Below are 16,822 nucleotides of genomic sequence, written 5' to 3'. Positions count from 1 at the left end.
ACCTTTACCTTTACCTATATTTAGAAGTTAGATGTGCATATTTCAAGGAATACCTTTCCTAAAGTTTACTATAACCTGAAACATATATTAGATTGTTTCCCTCAAGACCTATAACTTTGTCAGCTTTCTGAAGGCCATTTAGAAAATGTAGAATAAGGAAACGTTCCTTGTGACCTCCGTTTTTTTTCTTCTCCTCACGATTGCTTTCAGCTTCGCAACATGTTGTAGGAGTTCTTTATCTTTCCTGAGGAAGCTTGTGACCTAGGAAAAGATTTGTTACGGAGAAATGATTAGGGATTTGCTGGCTGCACAAGATCTGTCAATCACAAGATCTGTCAATTGGTTCCCTCGTGTTGTACTGCAGATCTAATCTCCTCCTAAAATTTGTCCCCAAAGAAGTGGACATTAGAAATAAGAACTAGAAATCCATTTAAAAAAAAACAAACTACTTTTTACTTCCTGCTTGTAGGTTGATTGGTATATTTATGATTCTCTGTGTGAAACCAGCAGTGCCTACAAATGGAAGGCAGGATACTCCTACATTGGGACTCAGTGACAGTTGGCAATGTCCATAAAGGGACGTGGCGGCTCAGGGGCTAAGACGCTCAGCTTGTCGATGGGAAAGGTCAGCAGTTTGGTGGTTGGAATCCCTAACAGCCTTCCGTGCGCCTTCAGCATCTAGTCATGCCAGCCACATGACCACGGAGATGTCTTTGGACAGCACTGGCTCTTTGGCTTTGAAACAGAGATGAGCACCGCCCCCTAGAGTTGGGAACAACTAGCACATATATGCGAGGGGAACCTTGACCTTTACTAATGTTCATAAGGTAAAAAGGTAAAAGTTTCCTGTCCAGTCATGTCTGACTTGAGGGCACTGTGCTCATATCTGTTTCTTAGCCAAGGGAGACAGCCTTGTTTGAAGACACTTTATGTAGTCATGTGGCCAGCAGAGCTGTATGGCAAAAGTGTTATCTTCCCACCGAAGTGATACCTATTCATCTACTTGCATTTGCATACTTTTGAAATGCTAGGTGGGCAGGAGTTGGAGCAGGAAACCATCCAGCTGCGCAGAGGTTGGGACTTGAATCAGCTCTCCAGCTGACAAGCTCAGTGGATTTAACTGCTGAGTTATTGCACCCCGTTAATGTCCATAGGCTAAGCCTATATATTTTGGGACCCAATCTAGTGTATTTGAAATTTCAGAAAAAAATAGCTTTTTCTCCCACTCACATGATGCAACTCTGGGCAGGTTGCAGGCAATCTGTTTACTGTTTTTAAGAATTCTTGCCCCACCCATTCTCCTGGGCTTCAGCTGCCCTAGAAGAGAAGGAGAAGGAGAAAGAAGAAAGTTAGTTTGACAGCTTTGTGGGTGCTTCTCAAAGGAATCCTTTGAATCATTTTATTCTGCTTTTTTTTGCATACTGCCAGAAATAAATACACTATATGAGATAAGGACATTATTGAAGATAAAGACCACTTTATTTTATTTCCTTTTATATGGTGTGAGATAAAGGAGATTTCTCTCTCCCTCTCCCTCCCTCCCTCCCTCCCCCCCCCCTCTCTCAGACTTGCAGGGCACATGGTGGGTCAGTGTCTAAGACGCTGAGCTTGTCGATCAGAAAGGTCGGCAGTTTGGCAGTTTGAATCCCTAGCACCGCGTAACAGAGTGAGCTGCCCAGCTTCTGCCAACCTAGCAGTTCGAAAGCATATAAAAATACAAGTAGAAAAATAGGAATCACCTTTGGTGGAAGATAACAGCATTCCATGCACCTTCGGCATTTAGTCATGCTGGCCACATGACCATGGAGACAACTTCGGACAGTGCTGGCTCTTCAGCTTAGGAACAGAGATGAGCACCGCCCCCTAGAGTCAGGAATGACTAGCACATATGTGCTAGTGGGGAACCTTTACCTTTATCTAAGACTTGCAGTCAAGAGCATGGGAGTGTTTCTTTGATCTTGTTTTCATCAATGGAAATTTGGCACAAAATAGCATAGTCACTGGCTGCTTTTTTAAGGAATCCAGAAATGAAAATGGTGAAAATAGTCTACTTACTAGTCATTGCCCTTCAGAGTAAAAGAATTAATTGTTTTCTAATACTCATTCAGAAGAGAGATTCTACATCTAGATGTAGATGTGTTAGACAAGACAAAACTTCACAAAGTTCTCAAGTTAAGGTTTCTATCAAATTTGGCATAATTCTGGACCTTGGAAATGCTTAGATTATATCCCAGCTTCTGTTGCTGCTCATTTACCCCTTTACAAAGCAGCAGTTATAGCAGTTAGACTTATATACCGCTTCATAGGGCTTTCAGCCCTCTCTAAGCGGTTTACAGAGTCAGCATATCACCCCCACAGTCTGGGTCCTCATTTCACCCACCTCGGAAGGATGGAAGGCTGAGTCAACCTTGAGCCGGTGAGATTAGAACCGCTGAACTGCAGATAACAGTCAGCTGAAGTGGCCTGCAGTACTGCACCCTAACCACTGCGCCACCTCAGCTCTTTTTACATAAAGTGTAAATGGCTATTGCACTCATTACCCAGAAGAAATTTGAATAACCTGTGAAGATTACTGTTAACAGGGAATTGCTACTGATTTTAGTCTTTGATACATATTTTCAATTAATTGACTGTCTCGTTCATCATTTACACTTTATAATATTTGCTTTAGAAAAACATTGGCGCATTCCAGCAAAATGTTTAGTATACAATAGTTGAAGCAAAGTGAACCAAGCTGCCAAAACATACCTATCAGTATATCTCTTGTGTTATTGCATCAAGTACTATATTTAACGATGCATTAAATTCAATAATAGAAAGAGATAATGAATAGAATAGAATAGAATAGAATAGAATAGAATAGAATTCTTTATTGGCCAAGTGTGATTGGGCACACAAGGAATTTGTCTTTGGTGCAGATGCTCTCAGTTTACATAAAAGACATGAAAAGATACATTCATCAAGAATCATAACACTTAATGATAGTCATAGAATACAAATAAGCAATCAGAAAACAATCAATATCAATATGAATTTCAGTGTTACTTAGAGGTAATATTTTAATTACATGCACCAAATAAGTAAATCTCCACACCTTTCATACATAATTATATTGTATTTGTCATTCCAAAATATTAACTATATTGCTGTTTAAATATCTTTTTTCTCCAACCTGCTATGAGTCCACTTAAAGTTAGAAACTGAAGCCAAGAACACTATCAACTTTGTTTCTACTTGGAAACCACTTTTGGACTTTCTGCTTGAGGTGGAAAAAATAAAACTTTGATTTTGGGTTTTGCCGATTACATAGGTTTTCTGTTATAGTAATGGCTAATTTATATTATTTATAATATACTTTTGTATAAAAGTAAAAAGTTGAGTTTTTATGCTATTATCTTATTCTAATGCACCAAAAGGAGACTGAAGACAATGTTTCCCCCACACTTTTCCTTTCCCTTTTTCCTCCCTTATTGTCCTATTATTTTCTTTTGTATTTTATATTATATTTCGATAAACTAATAACATTTTGAATGATTAAAAAAAGAAACTGAAGTCAAGACTAAAGGATCCATTATTTTACTTATTTAGGTATTATTTGGATAGCGTCAAATGAACTAATTGAGGAACTAGGGGCTTGGTTCTGCACCAGAAACAAGAAAGAAAGAAAGAAAGAAAGAAAGAAAGAGGGAGGGAGGGAGGGAGGGAGGGAAGGAAGGAAGGAAAGAAAGAAAGAAAGAAAGAGGGAGGGAGGGGGAGAGAGGAGGAGGAGGAGGAGGAGAGAGAGAGAGAGAGAGAGAGAGAGAGAGAGAGAGAGAGAGAATAATGTTTATTGACTCACCTGAGCTTTCTGGATAAATTCCCAGCAAGCCCAGGTGTAAGATATGCCTACAAGTCTCACACTTCTGGAGGACAGGCATGTTGAGGAAATGTGATTTATGATGTTGTATATAATAGGATAAAACAATTGCAATTACAGTTCCCAATATTTCCTCTATGAAGAGCATTACTTTGCCATCCATAAAGTTTAAGGGCCTCCATATAAGACTGAGGTTGATAAAGTGATACCCTCAGGCACCCCAGCATGTAAAGTTCACACAATTGGTTTGTGCAGGATCAAATTGAGATCAAACTGAGTTAAATAAGATTATTCTGCTCCTACTTGAAATATTGCAAAGAGCCCAGGTGGCGCAGTGGTTAGAGTGCAGTACTGTAGGCTATTTCAGCTGACTGCTAGATGACATTCGGCAGTTCAAATCTCACCAGGCTGAGGGTTGACCCAGCTGTCCATCCTTCTGAGGTGGGTCAAATGAGGACCCAGATTATTGAGGGCAAGAGTCTGACTCTGTAAACCACTTAGAGAGGGCTGTAAAACACTGTGAAGCAGCATGTAAATCTAAGTGCTAAGTGCTATTGCTATATTCTGATTTTGAAATGCCACAAGATTTTGGCCATTTTTTAAAGAAAAAAAATCTATTTCAATGCTTGGAATATGGTCCACTTGCAGTACCCATGTGGACCACCAATAGTCCGTAAACACAGGTTGAGAATCACAACTTGCAATCACCCTAGTTAATTACATTTTCATGGAGGATGGCCTGTAACCTTCCTGAGCATCTCATTTATCTTGTAATCTTTAGCCATTTAGTTGTAAAATAATGTAACAGATTATAGGGGCGTTTTGATAACAAAAACCTCTTGCATTTTCATATGTTTGCAGTTCCAAGGTGAAGTAAATCTTCATGTTTTCGAAGACTGGTGTGGTGCATCTATTGAACAATTGAGGAGAAATCTTCACTTTCCTTTGTATCCTCATGTGAGTATCCTTTTAGGCCCATTGATTGAGGATGTGCCATCAAGTTGTTTTCAACTCTTAGAAATCACATAGATAGACTTTCTCCATGAGGTCTTTGAGGTCTTCCAACTGTGCACTAATAATAATAATAATAATAATAATAATAATAATAATAATAATAATAACAACAACAACAACAACAACAACAACAACTCCGCCGTTGCCGGTCCCAAGCCCGGATGAGAAAGGAGGAAGGTTGGGATCAGGTTGGCATCTGGTCCCGTAAAAAAACCCCCGCCAACCCATACAATATGGTGAAAAAAACGAATAAGAATTCCATACCGCATCGGTCGTCGCGCGGGTTAACAAGGGCCGCGGCGGATGTTGGGGTCCCTGGACATCCGTCGACAAGTGGGCTACAAGTGGACCAGCCAACAAAACGACAAAAATATAGTGCAGATGAAAACCGTGCCATAATGGCCTGTTACTACAACTCAGAGCCAGAAAAAAGAGGATATTTAAAGCGAATGTATGAATTATGGAAACAACAATATCCAGATTCAAATGTTAGTGAACAACGACTAGCAGATCAAAGGCGATTTATTATACGGAATAAAGTGTTTAGTGAAGTTGAACATGAGGAAATTCAGGCAAATTGCAAAACCCAAAAAACAATATCACAAGCGGAAATAACTGATATTCAAGACACAACTAAAGACACTATAGTAGAACTCCCAGAAGAAGCTCTCAGGGAGGAAATAACATCACCACCACTAGAACCAGTTATCACTGAACCAACTGATGAACTAACTCAAAAACAAAAAGAATTGAAGGATAAGATCATGGAGCATTTTCTGCTTAATGAGGAAAGGCAACGTTTACCATCACTAAAAACTGTGCCTAAGAAAATTTTGGCCCCTATCATGAAAATGGTTAATGCAGTGTTTTCAACAATTGAACCGGGATCCATCTTGGAAACAAACCAGTTAATGTACAGCGCAGCTGTAATAGTCACTAACGAACTAGGCATTAAAATTAAAGTACCTAGTCACACAACAGAAAAAGCATCAAAGCCAAAGTGGAAAATCCGTCTAGAACAAAAAATCAAAAAATTAAGGGCAGATGCTAGTAACTTAAAGAACATGCATGAGCAACGGCTTAAAAACAACAAAATCATAGATCGGCTAATCAGAAGATATAGATTGGATACAAGAAACATCAATGAAGCTGTAGAGATTGTAAAACAGCAGATAACAGCAACAGCTAGAAAAATTGAAAGATATGAGGCACGAATCATCCAATATAAACAAAATCAGCAATTTCGATCAGACCAACGGCGTTTTTATCAAAGTCTTAATGTGAATGGTGACACCAAAAGTGAAAAACCAGAAAAGCAGGCCACAGTTGAATTCTGGAAAGAATTGTGGGAAAATGCAAAGGACTACAACAAGGAAGCAAAGTGGATACATGACTTTGAGAAAAGCATTGGCAACAAACAAATGCAAGTATTAGAAATAACAACTGAGATGATCAAAAATCGAGTTAAAAAGGTAAAGAATTGGACATCACCTGGAAAGGACCAATTACATGGTTTCTGGCTCAAATATCTGACCAGTTTACATGCAGTATTGGCCAGGCAACTGAATGAAATTTTACAAAAGGGCCAAATTGATGAATGGTTGACAACTGGAAAAACATACTTGATTCAGAAAGATCCAACTAAAGGAACAACACCTGAAAACTATAGACCAATAACATGCTTACCAACAACCTTCAAATTACTCACAGGCATTATTGCAGATAACATGATGGATTATTTGGAAACAAACAACATCTTGCCAGTAGAGCAAAAAGGCAACAAAAGAAGGAGCAGGGGCACAAAAGATCAGCTTCTAATTGATAAAATGATATTAGAAAATTGTAAGAACAGAAAAACGAACTTGAATATGGTCTGGATTGATTACAAAAAGGCATTTGACTCACTGCCACATAGTTGGATCATAAAATGCTTAGAAACAACTGGCATTAGCAAAAATATTACATCCTTTACTGAAAAGGCAATGAAACAATGGAGAACTGAGTTGGCAGTAGGGAATGAGAGCTACGGAATGGTTAATATCAAGCGAGGAATTTTCCACGGTGATTCACTTTCACCTCTTCTCTTCATCATCGCAATGATCCCACTATCAGTAATCTTAAAAAAAATGAAATTAGGCTACCAAACAGCCAAAAAAGCTGAAAAAATTTCGCATTTACTATATATGGATGATTTGAAACTCTATGGAAAGTCAGAAATAGAAATCCAATCATTGACAAATACAGTCCGAGTATTCAGCACCGATATTTCAATGCAGTTTGGCATGGAAAAATGCGCCACTGTATCCATAAAAAGGGGCAAAATCACTGCATCTGAGGGAATTGAAATGCCCAATGGCCAACTAATTAAATGCAAAGAAAATGAAGCCTACAAATACTTAGGCATTCTGCAGTTGGATAACATCAAGCATGGAGAAGTAAAAACTATTGTCAGGCGAGAGTACACCAACAGAGTTAGGAAAATTTTAAAATCTAAATTGAATGGTGGAAATACAATCAAGGCCATAAATACCTGGGCAATACCAGTTATAAGATACACAGCTGGCATAGTTAACTGGACACAAGCTGATTTGGACCTTTTGGACCGAAAAACCAGGAAACTAATGACAATACACTACAGTTTACATCCACGTGGTGATACTGATAGACTATATCTGCCCCGAAAATCAGGTGGCAGAGGATTATTACAAGTGAAGCAAACAGTTGAAGAAGAAAAACATGCACTGGCTGATTATTTAAAAGACACTCAAGAACATCTATTAATCGAAGTAAAGAACAAAAATCTACTGAAGGCCCAACAGACAAAACAAGAATACAGAAAAGATGTGATAAAATCAAGAATGGAGAGTTGGCAGAACAAAGCACTGCATGGTCAATTTCTGGAAAAAATAAAAGATAAAGTGGACAGTGAACAAACTTGGTTATGGTTAAAAACAGGTACATTAAAGAAAGAAACAGAGTCACTAATCCTGGCTGCGCAAGAACAAGCTATCCGCACAAATGCCATTAAGGCCAAAATCGAAAAATCCTCTGATGATGCCAAATGCAGACTTTGCAAAGAAGCTGATGAAACTGTTGATCACATACTCAGCTGCTGTAAAAAAATCGCGCAGACTGATTATAAATTGCGGCACAATTCAGTAGCACAAATGATCCATTGGAATTTGTGCAAAAATTATAATATTAAAACAGCAACAAACTGGTGGGAACATCAGCCTGAAAAAGTCACCGAAAATCAGATGGTCAAGATCTTGTGGGATTTCCGTATACAAACCGACAAAATACTGGTGCATAATACACCAGACATCACACTGGTTGAGAAAAATAAGGTCACAATCATAGACATCGCAATACCAGGTGATAGCAGGGTCGCCGAGAAGGAACATGAAAAAATCGCAAGATACCAGGACTTAAAAATCGAAATTCAACGACTATGGCACAAACCAGCAGTGGTAATTCCAGTGGTAATTGGCACACTGGGTGCTATTCCAAAAGCACAGGAATTACATTTAAAACAGTTAAAAATTGACAAAATCACCATCAGTCAAATGCAAAAAGCCGCACTGCTTGGATCTGCACGCATATTACGAAAATACGTTACGACGTCCTAGGCCCCTGGGTGGGGCCCGACTAGTAACCAATGCCAAATCCGGCGAAACAACTGGCCGCTGTGATACAATTGTACAACAACAACAACAACAATAATAATAATAATAATAATAATAATAATAATAATAATAATATTGACAAACACAGTCTGAGTATTCAGCACCGATATTTCAATGCAGTTTGGCATGGAAAAATGTGCCACTGTATCCATAAAAAGAGGCAAAATCACTGCTTCTGAGAGAATTGAAATGCCCAATGGCCAACTAATTAAATGCAACAAAAATGAAGCCTACAAATACTTAGGCATTCTGCAGTTGGATAATATCAAGCATGGAGAAGTAAAAACTATTGTCAGGCGAGAGTACACCAAGAGAGTTAGGAAAATTTTGAAATCTAAATTGAATGGTGGAAATACAATCAAGGTCATAAATACCTGGGCAATACCAGTTATGAGATATACAGCTGGTATAGTTAACTGGACACAAGTTGATTTGGACATTTTGGACCGAAAAACCAGGAAACTAATGACAATGCACTATAGTTTACATCCACGTGGTGATAATGATAGACTATATCTGCCCCGAAAATCAGGTGGCAGAGAATTATTACAAGTGAAGCAAACAGTTGAAGAAGAAAAACATGCACTGGCTGATTATTTAAAAGAGTGTCAAGAACATCTATTAATCGAAGTAAAGAACAGAAATCTACTGAAGGCCCAACAGACGAAACAAGAATACAGAAAAGATGTGATAAAATCAAGAATGGAGAGTTGGCAGAACAAAGCACTGCATGGCCAATTTCTGGAAAAAATAAAAGATAAAGTGGACAGTGAACAAACTTGGTTATGGTTAACAACAGGTACATTAAAGAAAGAAACAGAGTCACTAATCCTGGCTGCGTTAAGAACAAGCTATCCGCACAAATGCCATTAAGGCCAAAATCGAAAAATCCTCTGATGATGCCAAATGCAGACTTTGCAAAGAAGCTGATGAAACTGTTGATCACATACTCAGCTGCTGTAAAAAAATCGCGCAGACTGATTATAAATTGCGGCACAATTCAGTAGCACAAATGATCCATTGGAATTTGTGCAAAAATTATAATATTAAAACAGCAACAAACTGGTGGGAACATCAGCCTGAAAAAGTCACCGAAAATCAGATGGTCAAGATCTTGTGGGATTTCCGTATACAAACCGACAAAATACTGGCGCATAATACACCAGACATCACACTGGTTGAGAAAAATAAGGTCACAATCATAGACATCGCAATACCAGGTGATAGCAGGGTCGCCGAGAAGGAACATGAAAAAATCGCAAGATACCAGGACTTAAAAATCGAAATTCAACGACTATGGCACAAACCAGCAGTGGTAATTCCAGTGGTAATTGGCACACTGGGTGCTATTCCAAAAGCACAGGAATTACATTTAAAACAGTTAAAAATTGACAAAATCACCATCAGTCAAATGCAAAAAGCCGCACTGCTTGGATCTGCACGCATATTACGAAAATACGTTACGACGTCCTAGGCCCCTGGGTGGGGCCCGACTAGTAACCAATGCCAAATCCGGCGAAACAACTGGCCGCTGTGATACAATTGTACAACAACAACAATAATAATATGCCAAATGCATACTTTGCAAAGAAGCTAATGAAACTGTTGATCACATACTCAGCTGCTGTAAAAAAATCACGCTGACTGATTATAAATTGCGGCACAATTCAGTAGCACAAATGATCCATTGGAATTTGTGCAAAAATTATAATATTAAAACAGCAACAAACTGGTGGGAACATCAGCCTGAAAAAGTCACCGAAAATCAGATGGTCAAGATCTTGTGGGATTTCCGTATACAAACCGACAAAATACTGGCGCATAATACACCAGACATCACACTGGTTGAGAAAAATAAGGTCACAATCATAGACATCGCAATACCAGGTGATAGCAGGGTCGCCGAGAAGGAACATGAAAAAATCGCAAGATACCAGGACTTAAAAATCGAAATTCAACGACTATGGCACAAACCAGCAGTGGTAATTCCAGTGGTAATTGGCACACTGGGTGCTATTCCAAAAGCACAGGAATTACATTTAAAACAGTTAAAAATTGACAAAATCACCATCAGTCAAATGCAAAAAGCCGCACTGCTTGGATCTGCACGCATATTACGAAAATACGTTACGACGTCCTAGGCCCCTGGGTGGGGCCCGACTAGTAACCAATGCCAAATCCGCCGAAACAACTGGCCGCTGTGATACAATTGTACAACAACAACAATAATAATATGCCAAATGCATACTTTGCAAAGAAGCTAATGAAACTGTTGATCACATACTCAGCTGCTGTAAAAAAATCACGCTGACTGATTATAAATTGCGGCACAATTCAGTAGCACAAATGATCCATTGGAATTTGTGCAAACATTATAATATTAAAACAGCAACATACTGGTGGGAACATCAGCCTGAAAAAGTCACTGAAAATCAGATGGTCAAGATCTTGTGGGATTTTCGCATACAAACAGAGAAATACTGGCGCATAATACACCAGACATCACACTGGTTGAGAAAAATAAGGTCACAATCATAGACATCGCAATACCAGGTGATAGCAGGGTAGCTGAGAAGGAACATGAAAAAATTGCAAAATACCAGGACTTAAAAATCGAAATTCAACGACTATGGCACAAACCAGCAGTGGTAATTCCAGTGGTAATTGGCACACTGGGTGCTATTCCAAAAGCACTGGAATTACATTTAAAACAGTTAAAAATTGACAAAATCACCATCAGTCAAATGCAAAAAGCTGCACTACTTGGATCTGCACGCATATTACGAAAATACGTTACGACGTCCTAGGCCCCTGGGTGGGGCCCCACTAGTAACCAATGCCAAATCCGGCGAAACAACTGGCCGCTGTGATACAATTGTATAATAATAATAATAATATGCCAAATGCATACTTTGCAAAGAAGCTGATGAAACTGTTGATCACATACTCAGCTGCTGTAAAAAAATCACGCTGACTGATTATAAATTGTGGCACAATTCAGTAGCACAAATGATCCATTGGAATTTGTGCAAACATTATAATATTAAAACAGCAACATACTGGTGGGAACATCAGCCTGAAAAAGTCACCGAAAATCAGATGGTCAAGATCTTGTGGGATTTTCGTGTACAAACAGACGAAATACTGGCGCATAATACACCAGACATCACACTGGTTGAGAAAAATAAGGTCACAATCATAGACATCGCAATACCAGGTGATAGCAGGATCGCTGAGAAGGAACATGAAAAAATCGCAAAATACCAGGACTTAAAAATCGAAATTCAACGACTATGGCACAAACCAGCAGTGGTAATTCCAGTGGTAATTGGCACACTGGGTGTTATTCCAAAAGCACTGGAATTACATTTAAAACAGTTAAAAATTGACAAAATCACCATCAGTCAAATGCAAAAAGCCGCACTGCTTGGATCTGCACGCATATTACGAAAATACGTTACGACGTCCTAGGCCCCTGGGTGGGGCCCGACTAGTAACCAATGCCAAATCCAGCGAAACAACTGGCCGCTGTGATACAATTGTACAACAACAACAATAATAATATGCCAAATGCATACTTTGCAAAGAAGCTAATGAAACTGTTGATCACATACTCAGCTGCTGTAAAAAAATCACGCTGACTGATTATAAATTGCGGCACAATTCAGTAGCACAAATGATCCATTGGAATTTGTGCAAACATTATAATATTAAAACAGCAACATACTGGTGGGAACATCAGCCTGAAAAAGTCACTGAAAATCAGATGGTCAAGATCTTGTGGGATTTTCGCATACAAACAGAGAAATACTGGCGCATAATACACCAGACATCACACTGGTTGAGAAAAATAAGGTCACAATCATAGACATCGCAATACCAGGTGATAGCAGGGTAGCTGAGAAGGAACATGAAAAAATTGCAAAATACCAGGACTTAAAAATCGAAATTCAACGACTATGGCACAAACCAGCAGTGGTAATTCCAGTGGTAATTGGCACACTGGGTGCTATTCCAAAAGCACTGGAATTACATTTAAAACAGTTAAAAATTGACAAAATCACCATCAGTCAAATGCAAAAAGCTGCACTACTTGGATCTGCACGCATATTACGAAAATACGTTACGACGTCCTAGGCCCCTGGGTGGGGCCCCACTAGTAACCAATGCCAAATCCGGCGAAACAACTGGCCGCTGTGATACAATTGTATAATAATAATAATAATATGCCAAATGCATACTTTGCAAAGAAGCTGATGAAACTGTTGATCACATACTCAGCTGCTGTAAAAAAATCACGCTGACTGATTATAAATTGTGGCACAATTCAGTAGCACAAATGATCCATTGGAATTTGTGCAAACATTATAATATTAAAACAGCAACATACTGGTGGGAACATCAGCCTGAAAAAGTCACCGAAAATCAGATGGTCAAGATCTTGTGGGATTTTCGTGTACAAACAGACGAAATACTGGCGCATAATACACCAGACATCACACTGGTTGAGAAAAATAAGGTCACAATCATAGACATCGCAATACCAGGTGATAGCAGGATCGCTGAGAAGGAACATGAAAAAATCGCAAAATACCAGGACTTAAAAATCGAAATTCAACGACTATGGCACAAACCAGCAGTGGTAATTCCAGTGGTAATTGGCACACTGGGTGTTATTCCAAAAGCACTGGAATTACATTTAAAACAGTTAAAAATTGACAAAATCACCATCAGTCAAATGCAAAAAGCCGCACTGCTTGGATCTGCACGCATATTACGAAAATACGTTACGACGTCCTAGGCCCCTGGGTGGGGCCCGACTAGTAACCAATGCCAAATCCAGCGAAACAACTGGCTGCTGTGTTGTTGTGATAATAATAATAATAATAATAATAATAATAATAATAATAATAATAATAGAAAATACGTTACGACGTCCTAGGCCCCTGGGTGGGGCCCGACTAGTAACCAATGCCAAATCCGGCGAAACAACTGGCCGCTGTGATACAATTGTACAATAATAGCCTTTATTGACATTGTACATCATGTATACAATGAAATTGTTTAATCATCATTGTAAACTGAGTCCACCCACTTTGCTTCTGGCCATCCTCCTCTTCTCTTTCCTTCTACCTTTCCTAGTGTGAGAGCTTTAGTTGGGTCTTCTCAAAATGTGTGTAAAATAAAATAACGAGCAGGGGTGAAATGCTACCGGTTCGCCCGAACTGATAGTAAAATAATGCTACCGGTTTGGGTGAACCAGTAGCTCTGTCGATCAGTTGTGCGACAATCAGCTGTGCTGCACAATTAGAAATCATGCAGCACAGCTGATTGTCATACAGCTGATCGTCGGAGCTACCAGTTTGCCCGAACCGCTAGCATTTTTTTACATTCCAACGATTAGCCGTGCCACGCAATTTATATTCACTAGAAAGCAGGAAATCTGTTTCCCACTCTTGCTGTTCCCCCACTCCCTGTTCTACTTATCTTAATCCTCCTTTTTCAGTGCTGCACAGTAGCACCTGCGGTGCACATGCCCGCGCGAAGCAAACTGGTAGCAGACTTCAGAGCATTTCATCCCTGAACTTGAGCTTCTTTAGGCCCACATTCTCCTCTTTTACCAAATGAAGAAAAAAAGAAGAAATGAAGAAAGAATTCTGTCTTCTAATAGTGGTTGGACTCCAGAAATAGTAAGAGAAGAGCAAGTAAGATGATTAAAGACATAGAGACTGAAGCCTATGAAGAAAGGTTGCAGGAATTGAATATGGCTAGTCTAGAGACAAGAAAGACTAGGGGTGACATGATAGTAGCATTCCAGTATTTGAGAGGTTGCCACAAAGAAGAGGGGGGTCAACCTATTCTCCAAAGCACCAGAAAGCAAGACAAGAAACAAGGGATGGAAACTAATCAAGGAGAGAAACTACTTGGAATGAAGGAGAATGTCCCTAACAATGAGAATAATTAACTAATGAACAGCTTGCCTTCAGAGCAGCGGTGGGATTCAGCCAGTTCGCACCTATTCGGGAGAACCGGTTGGTAACTTTCTAAGCAGTTCGGAGAACCAGTTGTTGGAAAAAATATTTTGGTTTTTTTCCCACTTTACAGGGCTAATCCTGTAAGGAAGGCAGGAAGGAAACATTCTGGTGTTGTTTCTAGCCTAATCTTTATTGCCCTGCTTACAGAAACTGCCTCTCCAGTTAACCCTTATTACCCTTGTAACAACTAAGGAAAAGTGCCCATCAACCTGAGTGACATTGACTTGGCCATGCCCACATGATCACATGACCACCCAGCCCCGCCTACCCAGCTGGTCATTAGGGCAGAGAACTGGTTGGTAAATTATTTGAAACCCACCACTGCTTCAGTGGTTATCACTGGGAGTGTTTTTTTTTAAACAGAACAGTCACCTATCTGAAATGGTATAAGCAGGGGTGGGTTTCAACCGGTTCATGGCGGTCCCTGCGAACCGGTTGGTCGCCGAACCCGGAAGTAAGTAACTTCCGGGAACGGTGAAGGGCGCGCCCGTCCGCCCGCCCACCTGCCCGCGGTCCTTACCCGGTTTTGACGAGTTCTGCGCTTCCACGCATGCGCAGGACGCATACAGCGCCTGCACGATCGTCCAGGAGCAGCTGGAGCGTCGCGCAGACGCTAGTACGCATGCGTGCACCGCGCACATGCACGAGGACGCCGCCGGCCCCGTTCCAACCGAACCAGTTGGAACGGGGCGAGAAACCCACCCCTGGGTATAAGGTATCCTGCTTGAGTAAAGGGCTGGACTAGAAGACCTCCAAGGTCCTTTCCAGCTCTGTTCTGGCATTGCTTTGATCTTGCCTGTGCTGTTTCTCTGAATATCCTTGATCTTATTTCATAATTCCTAACTGTTCCTTTTTGTTCTTTCTAATCCATTCCTTTATCTTACTCCAGCTCAATTCATTAATGCTCACATTTCCTTTTTCTTATACTTCTAGACACGGACTACATTGAAGAAGCTAGCAGTATCACCCAAATGGAGAAACTATGGATTGCGGATCTTTGGTTACCTGCACCCATACAAGGATGGTAAGGGAAGAGTAGAGTTAGCTGTATTACAAAAAACTTTACAAGTATGAAACAGCTTGGATCTAAGAGACTTCCATAGATTTTAGATAATACTATTAATGTTTCCTTTATATTTGTTACTCCCTTGTACAGGCTCACATGTGGATTCCAAACTGCTGCTGCGTATATACATAAGAGTGTGGCACAATGTATATCATAGATTAGTATATGCTTAAATCTATTGCACTAAATTCACGTCCTTTTCTTAGTGTCATTTTTAGTGCAGACTAGTTGATAATCCAGCATTGCCCAGGTATTTATTTATAGGGGGAAAATATCAGAACCAAATGTAATGTTGGATTTTCCTCCTTACCAGAGGGGGGAAACCCCCCCCCCACTTTGTGGAGTTCTGTGAAGCCGTTACCAATAGTAACTCCACTGCGCTGTACAATAGAAGCAATATTACGACAGTACATAAATCAAGCGTTAATACCAGTGTGGGTTCTGGATCCCGTCGCAACCGGTACGCTGCACACGGGGCCGGGCGTCCTAGTGAAGCACGTGCGCTGTGCATGCATGCATACGCCACTGTCCTGCAACACCCACCTGCTTGGCAGAGATTGCGCAGATACCTCACGCTGTGCGCGTGTGCGCAATTGGCCCGGTTGCTTCAAAAACAGATAAGGAACACAGGCGGGCGGGTGGACCAAATGAGCCACCGTACTGGTACGATGGCCGCTGCTCCCTGCTACCACCAGTACTGTCATACTGGGCCGTACTGTCCAGAACCCACCACTGGTTAATACACATTAGGAAAATGGTTCGCACTGAATATCAGTTAAGAGTGCAGATATATAACACAAGGATTAGCTGTTATTGGATTTATTCCAACTTTTGCAAATTCTTACCACGTGAGATATTAAAAAAACATCATTATATCATTCAGTAGAGATGATATTTATTATGAAAGATAGATCATTCTTCTTCCACTGGCATGGAACACCATTTCCCATCTTTTTCGAATATTTCTGACTTTTAAATCCGGTTTTGTTTTTAAATTTCTGTAGGTATGTTTCAGTTTGCGATTGGGGCTGATGACAATGCCGAGTTTTGGCTGAGCCAAGGAAAAAACATCTCAGAGCTTCAACTGATGGCCAGCGTAGGCAAGGTGATCAGCCATGTTCTTTCAATTATCTATTTCATGTACAACATACACTTGGTGGCGCAG

General features: G+C 40.1%; 1 protein-coding gene across 1 annotated transcript in view; it reads left to right on the top strand.

Annotated features, from left to right (window-relative positions):
* B4GALNT3 (beta-1,4-N-acetyl-galactosaminyltransferase 3) overlaps window positions 1–16,822 on the top strand; it is a 109,229-nt gene that overhangs the window by 66,619 nt on the left and 25,788 nt on the right. Inside the window, exons 3-5 of the mRNA XM_032221107.1 lie at window positions 4,718–4,813; window positions 15,525–15,615; window positions 16,662–16,762. Coding sequence (XP_032076998.1) covers window positions 4,718–4,813; window positions 15,525–15,615; window positions 16,662–16,762 — 288 coding nt within the window. The remainder of the gene's footprint in view (window positions 1–4,717; window positions 4,814–15,524; window positions 15,616–16,661; window positions 16,763–16,822) is intronic.

The sequence above is a fragment of the Thamnophis elegans genome, chromosome 7 (genome assembly GCF_009769535.1).
Source record: "Thamnophis elegans isolate rThaEle1 chromosome 7, rThaEle1.pri, whole genome shotgun sequence".
Taxonomy (NCBI): Eukaryota; Metazoa; Chordata; class Lepidosauria; order Squamata; family Colubridae; genus Thamnophis; species Thamnophis elegans.
The sequence above is the reverse complement of the archived record's forward strand: the minus strand, read 5'-3'. Positions and strand labels throughout refer to the sequence as shown.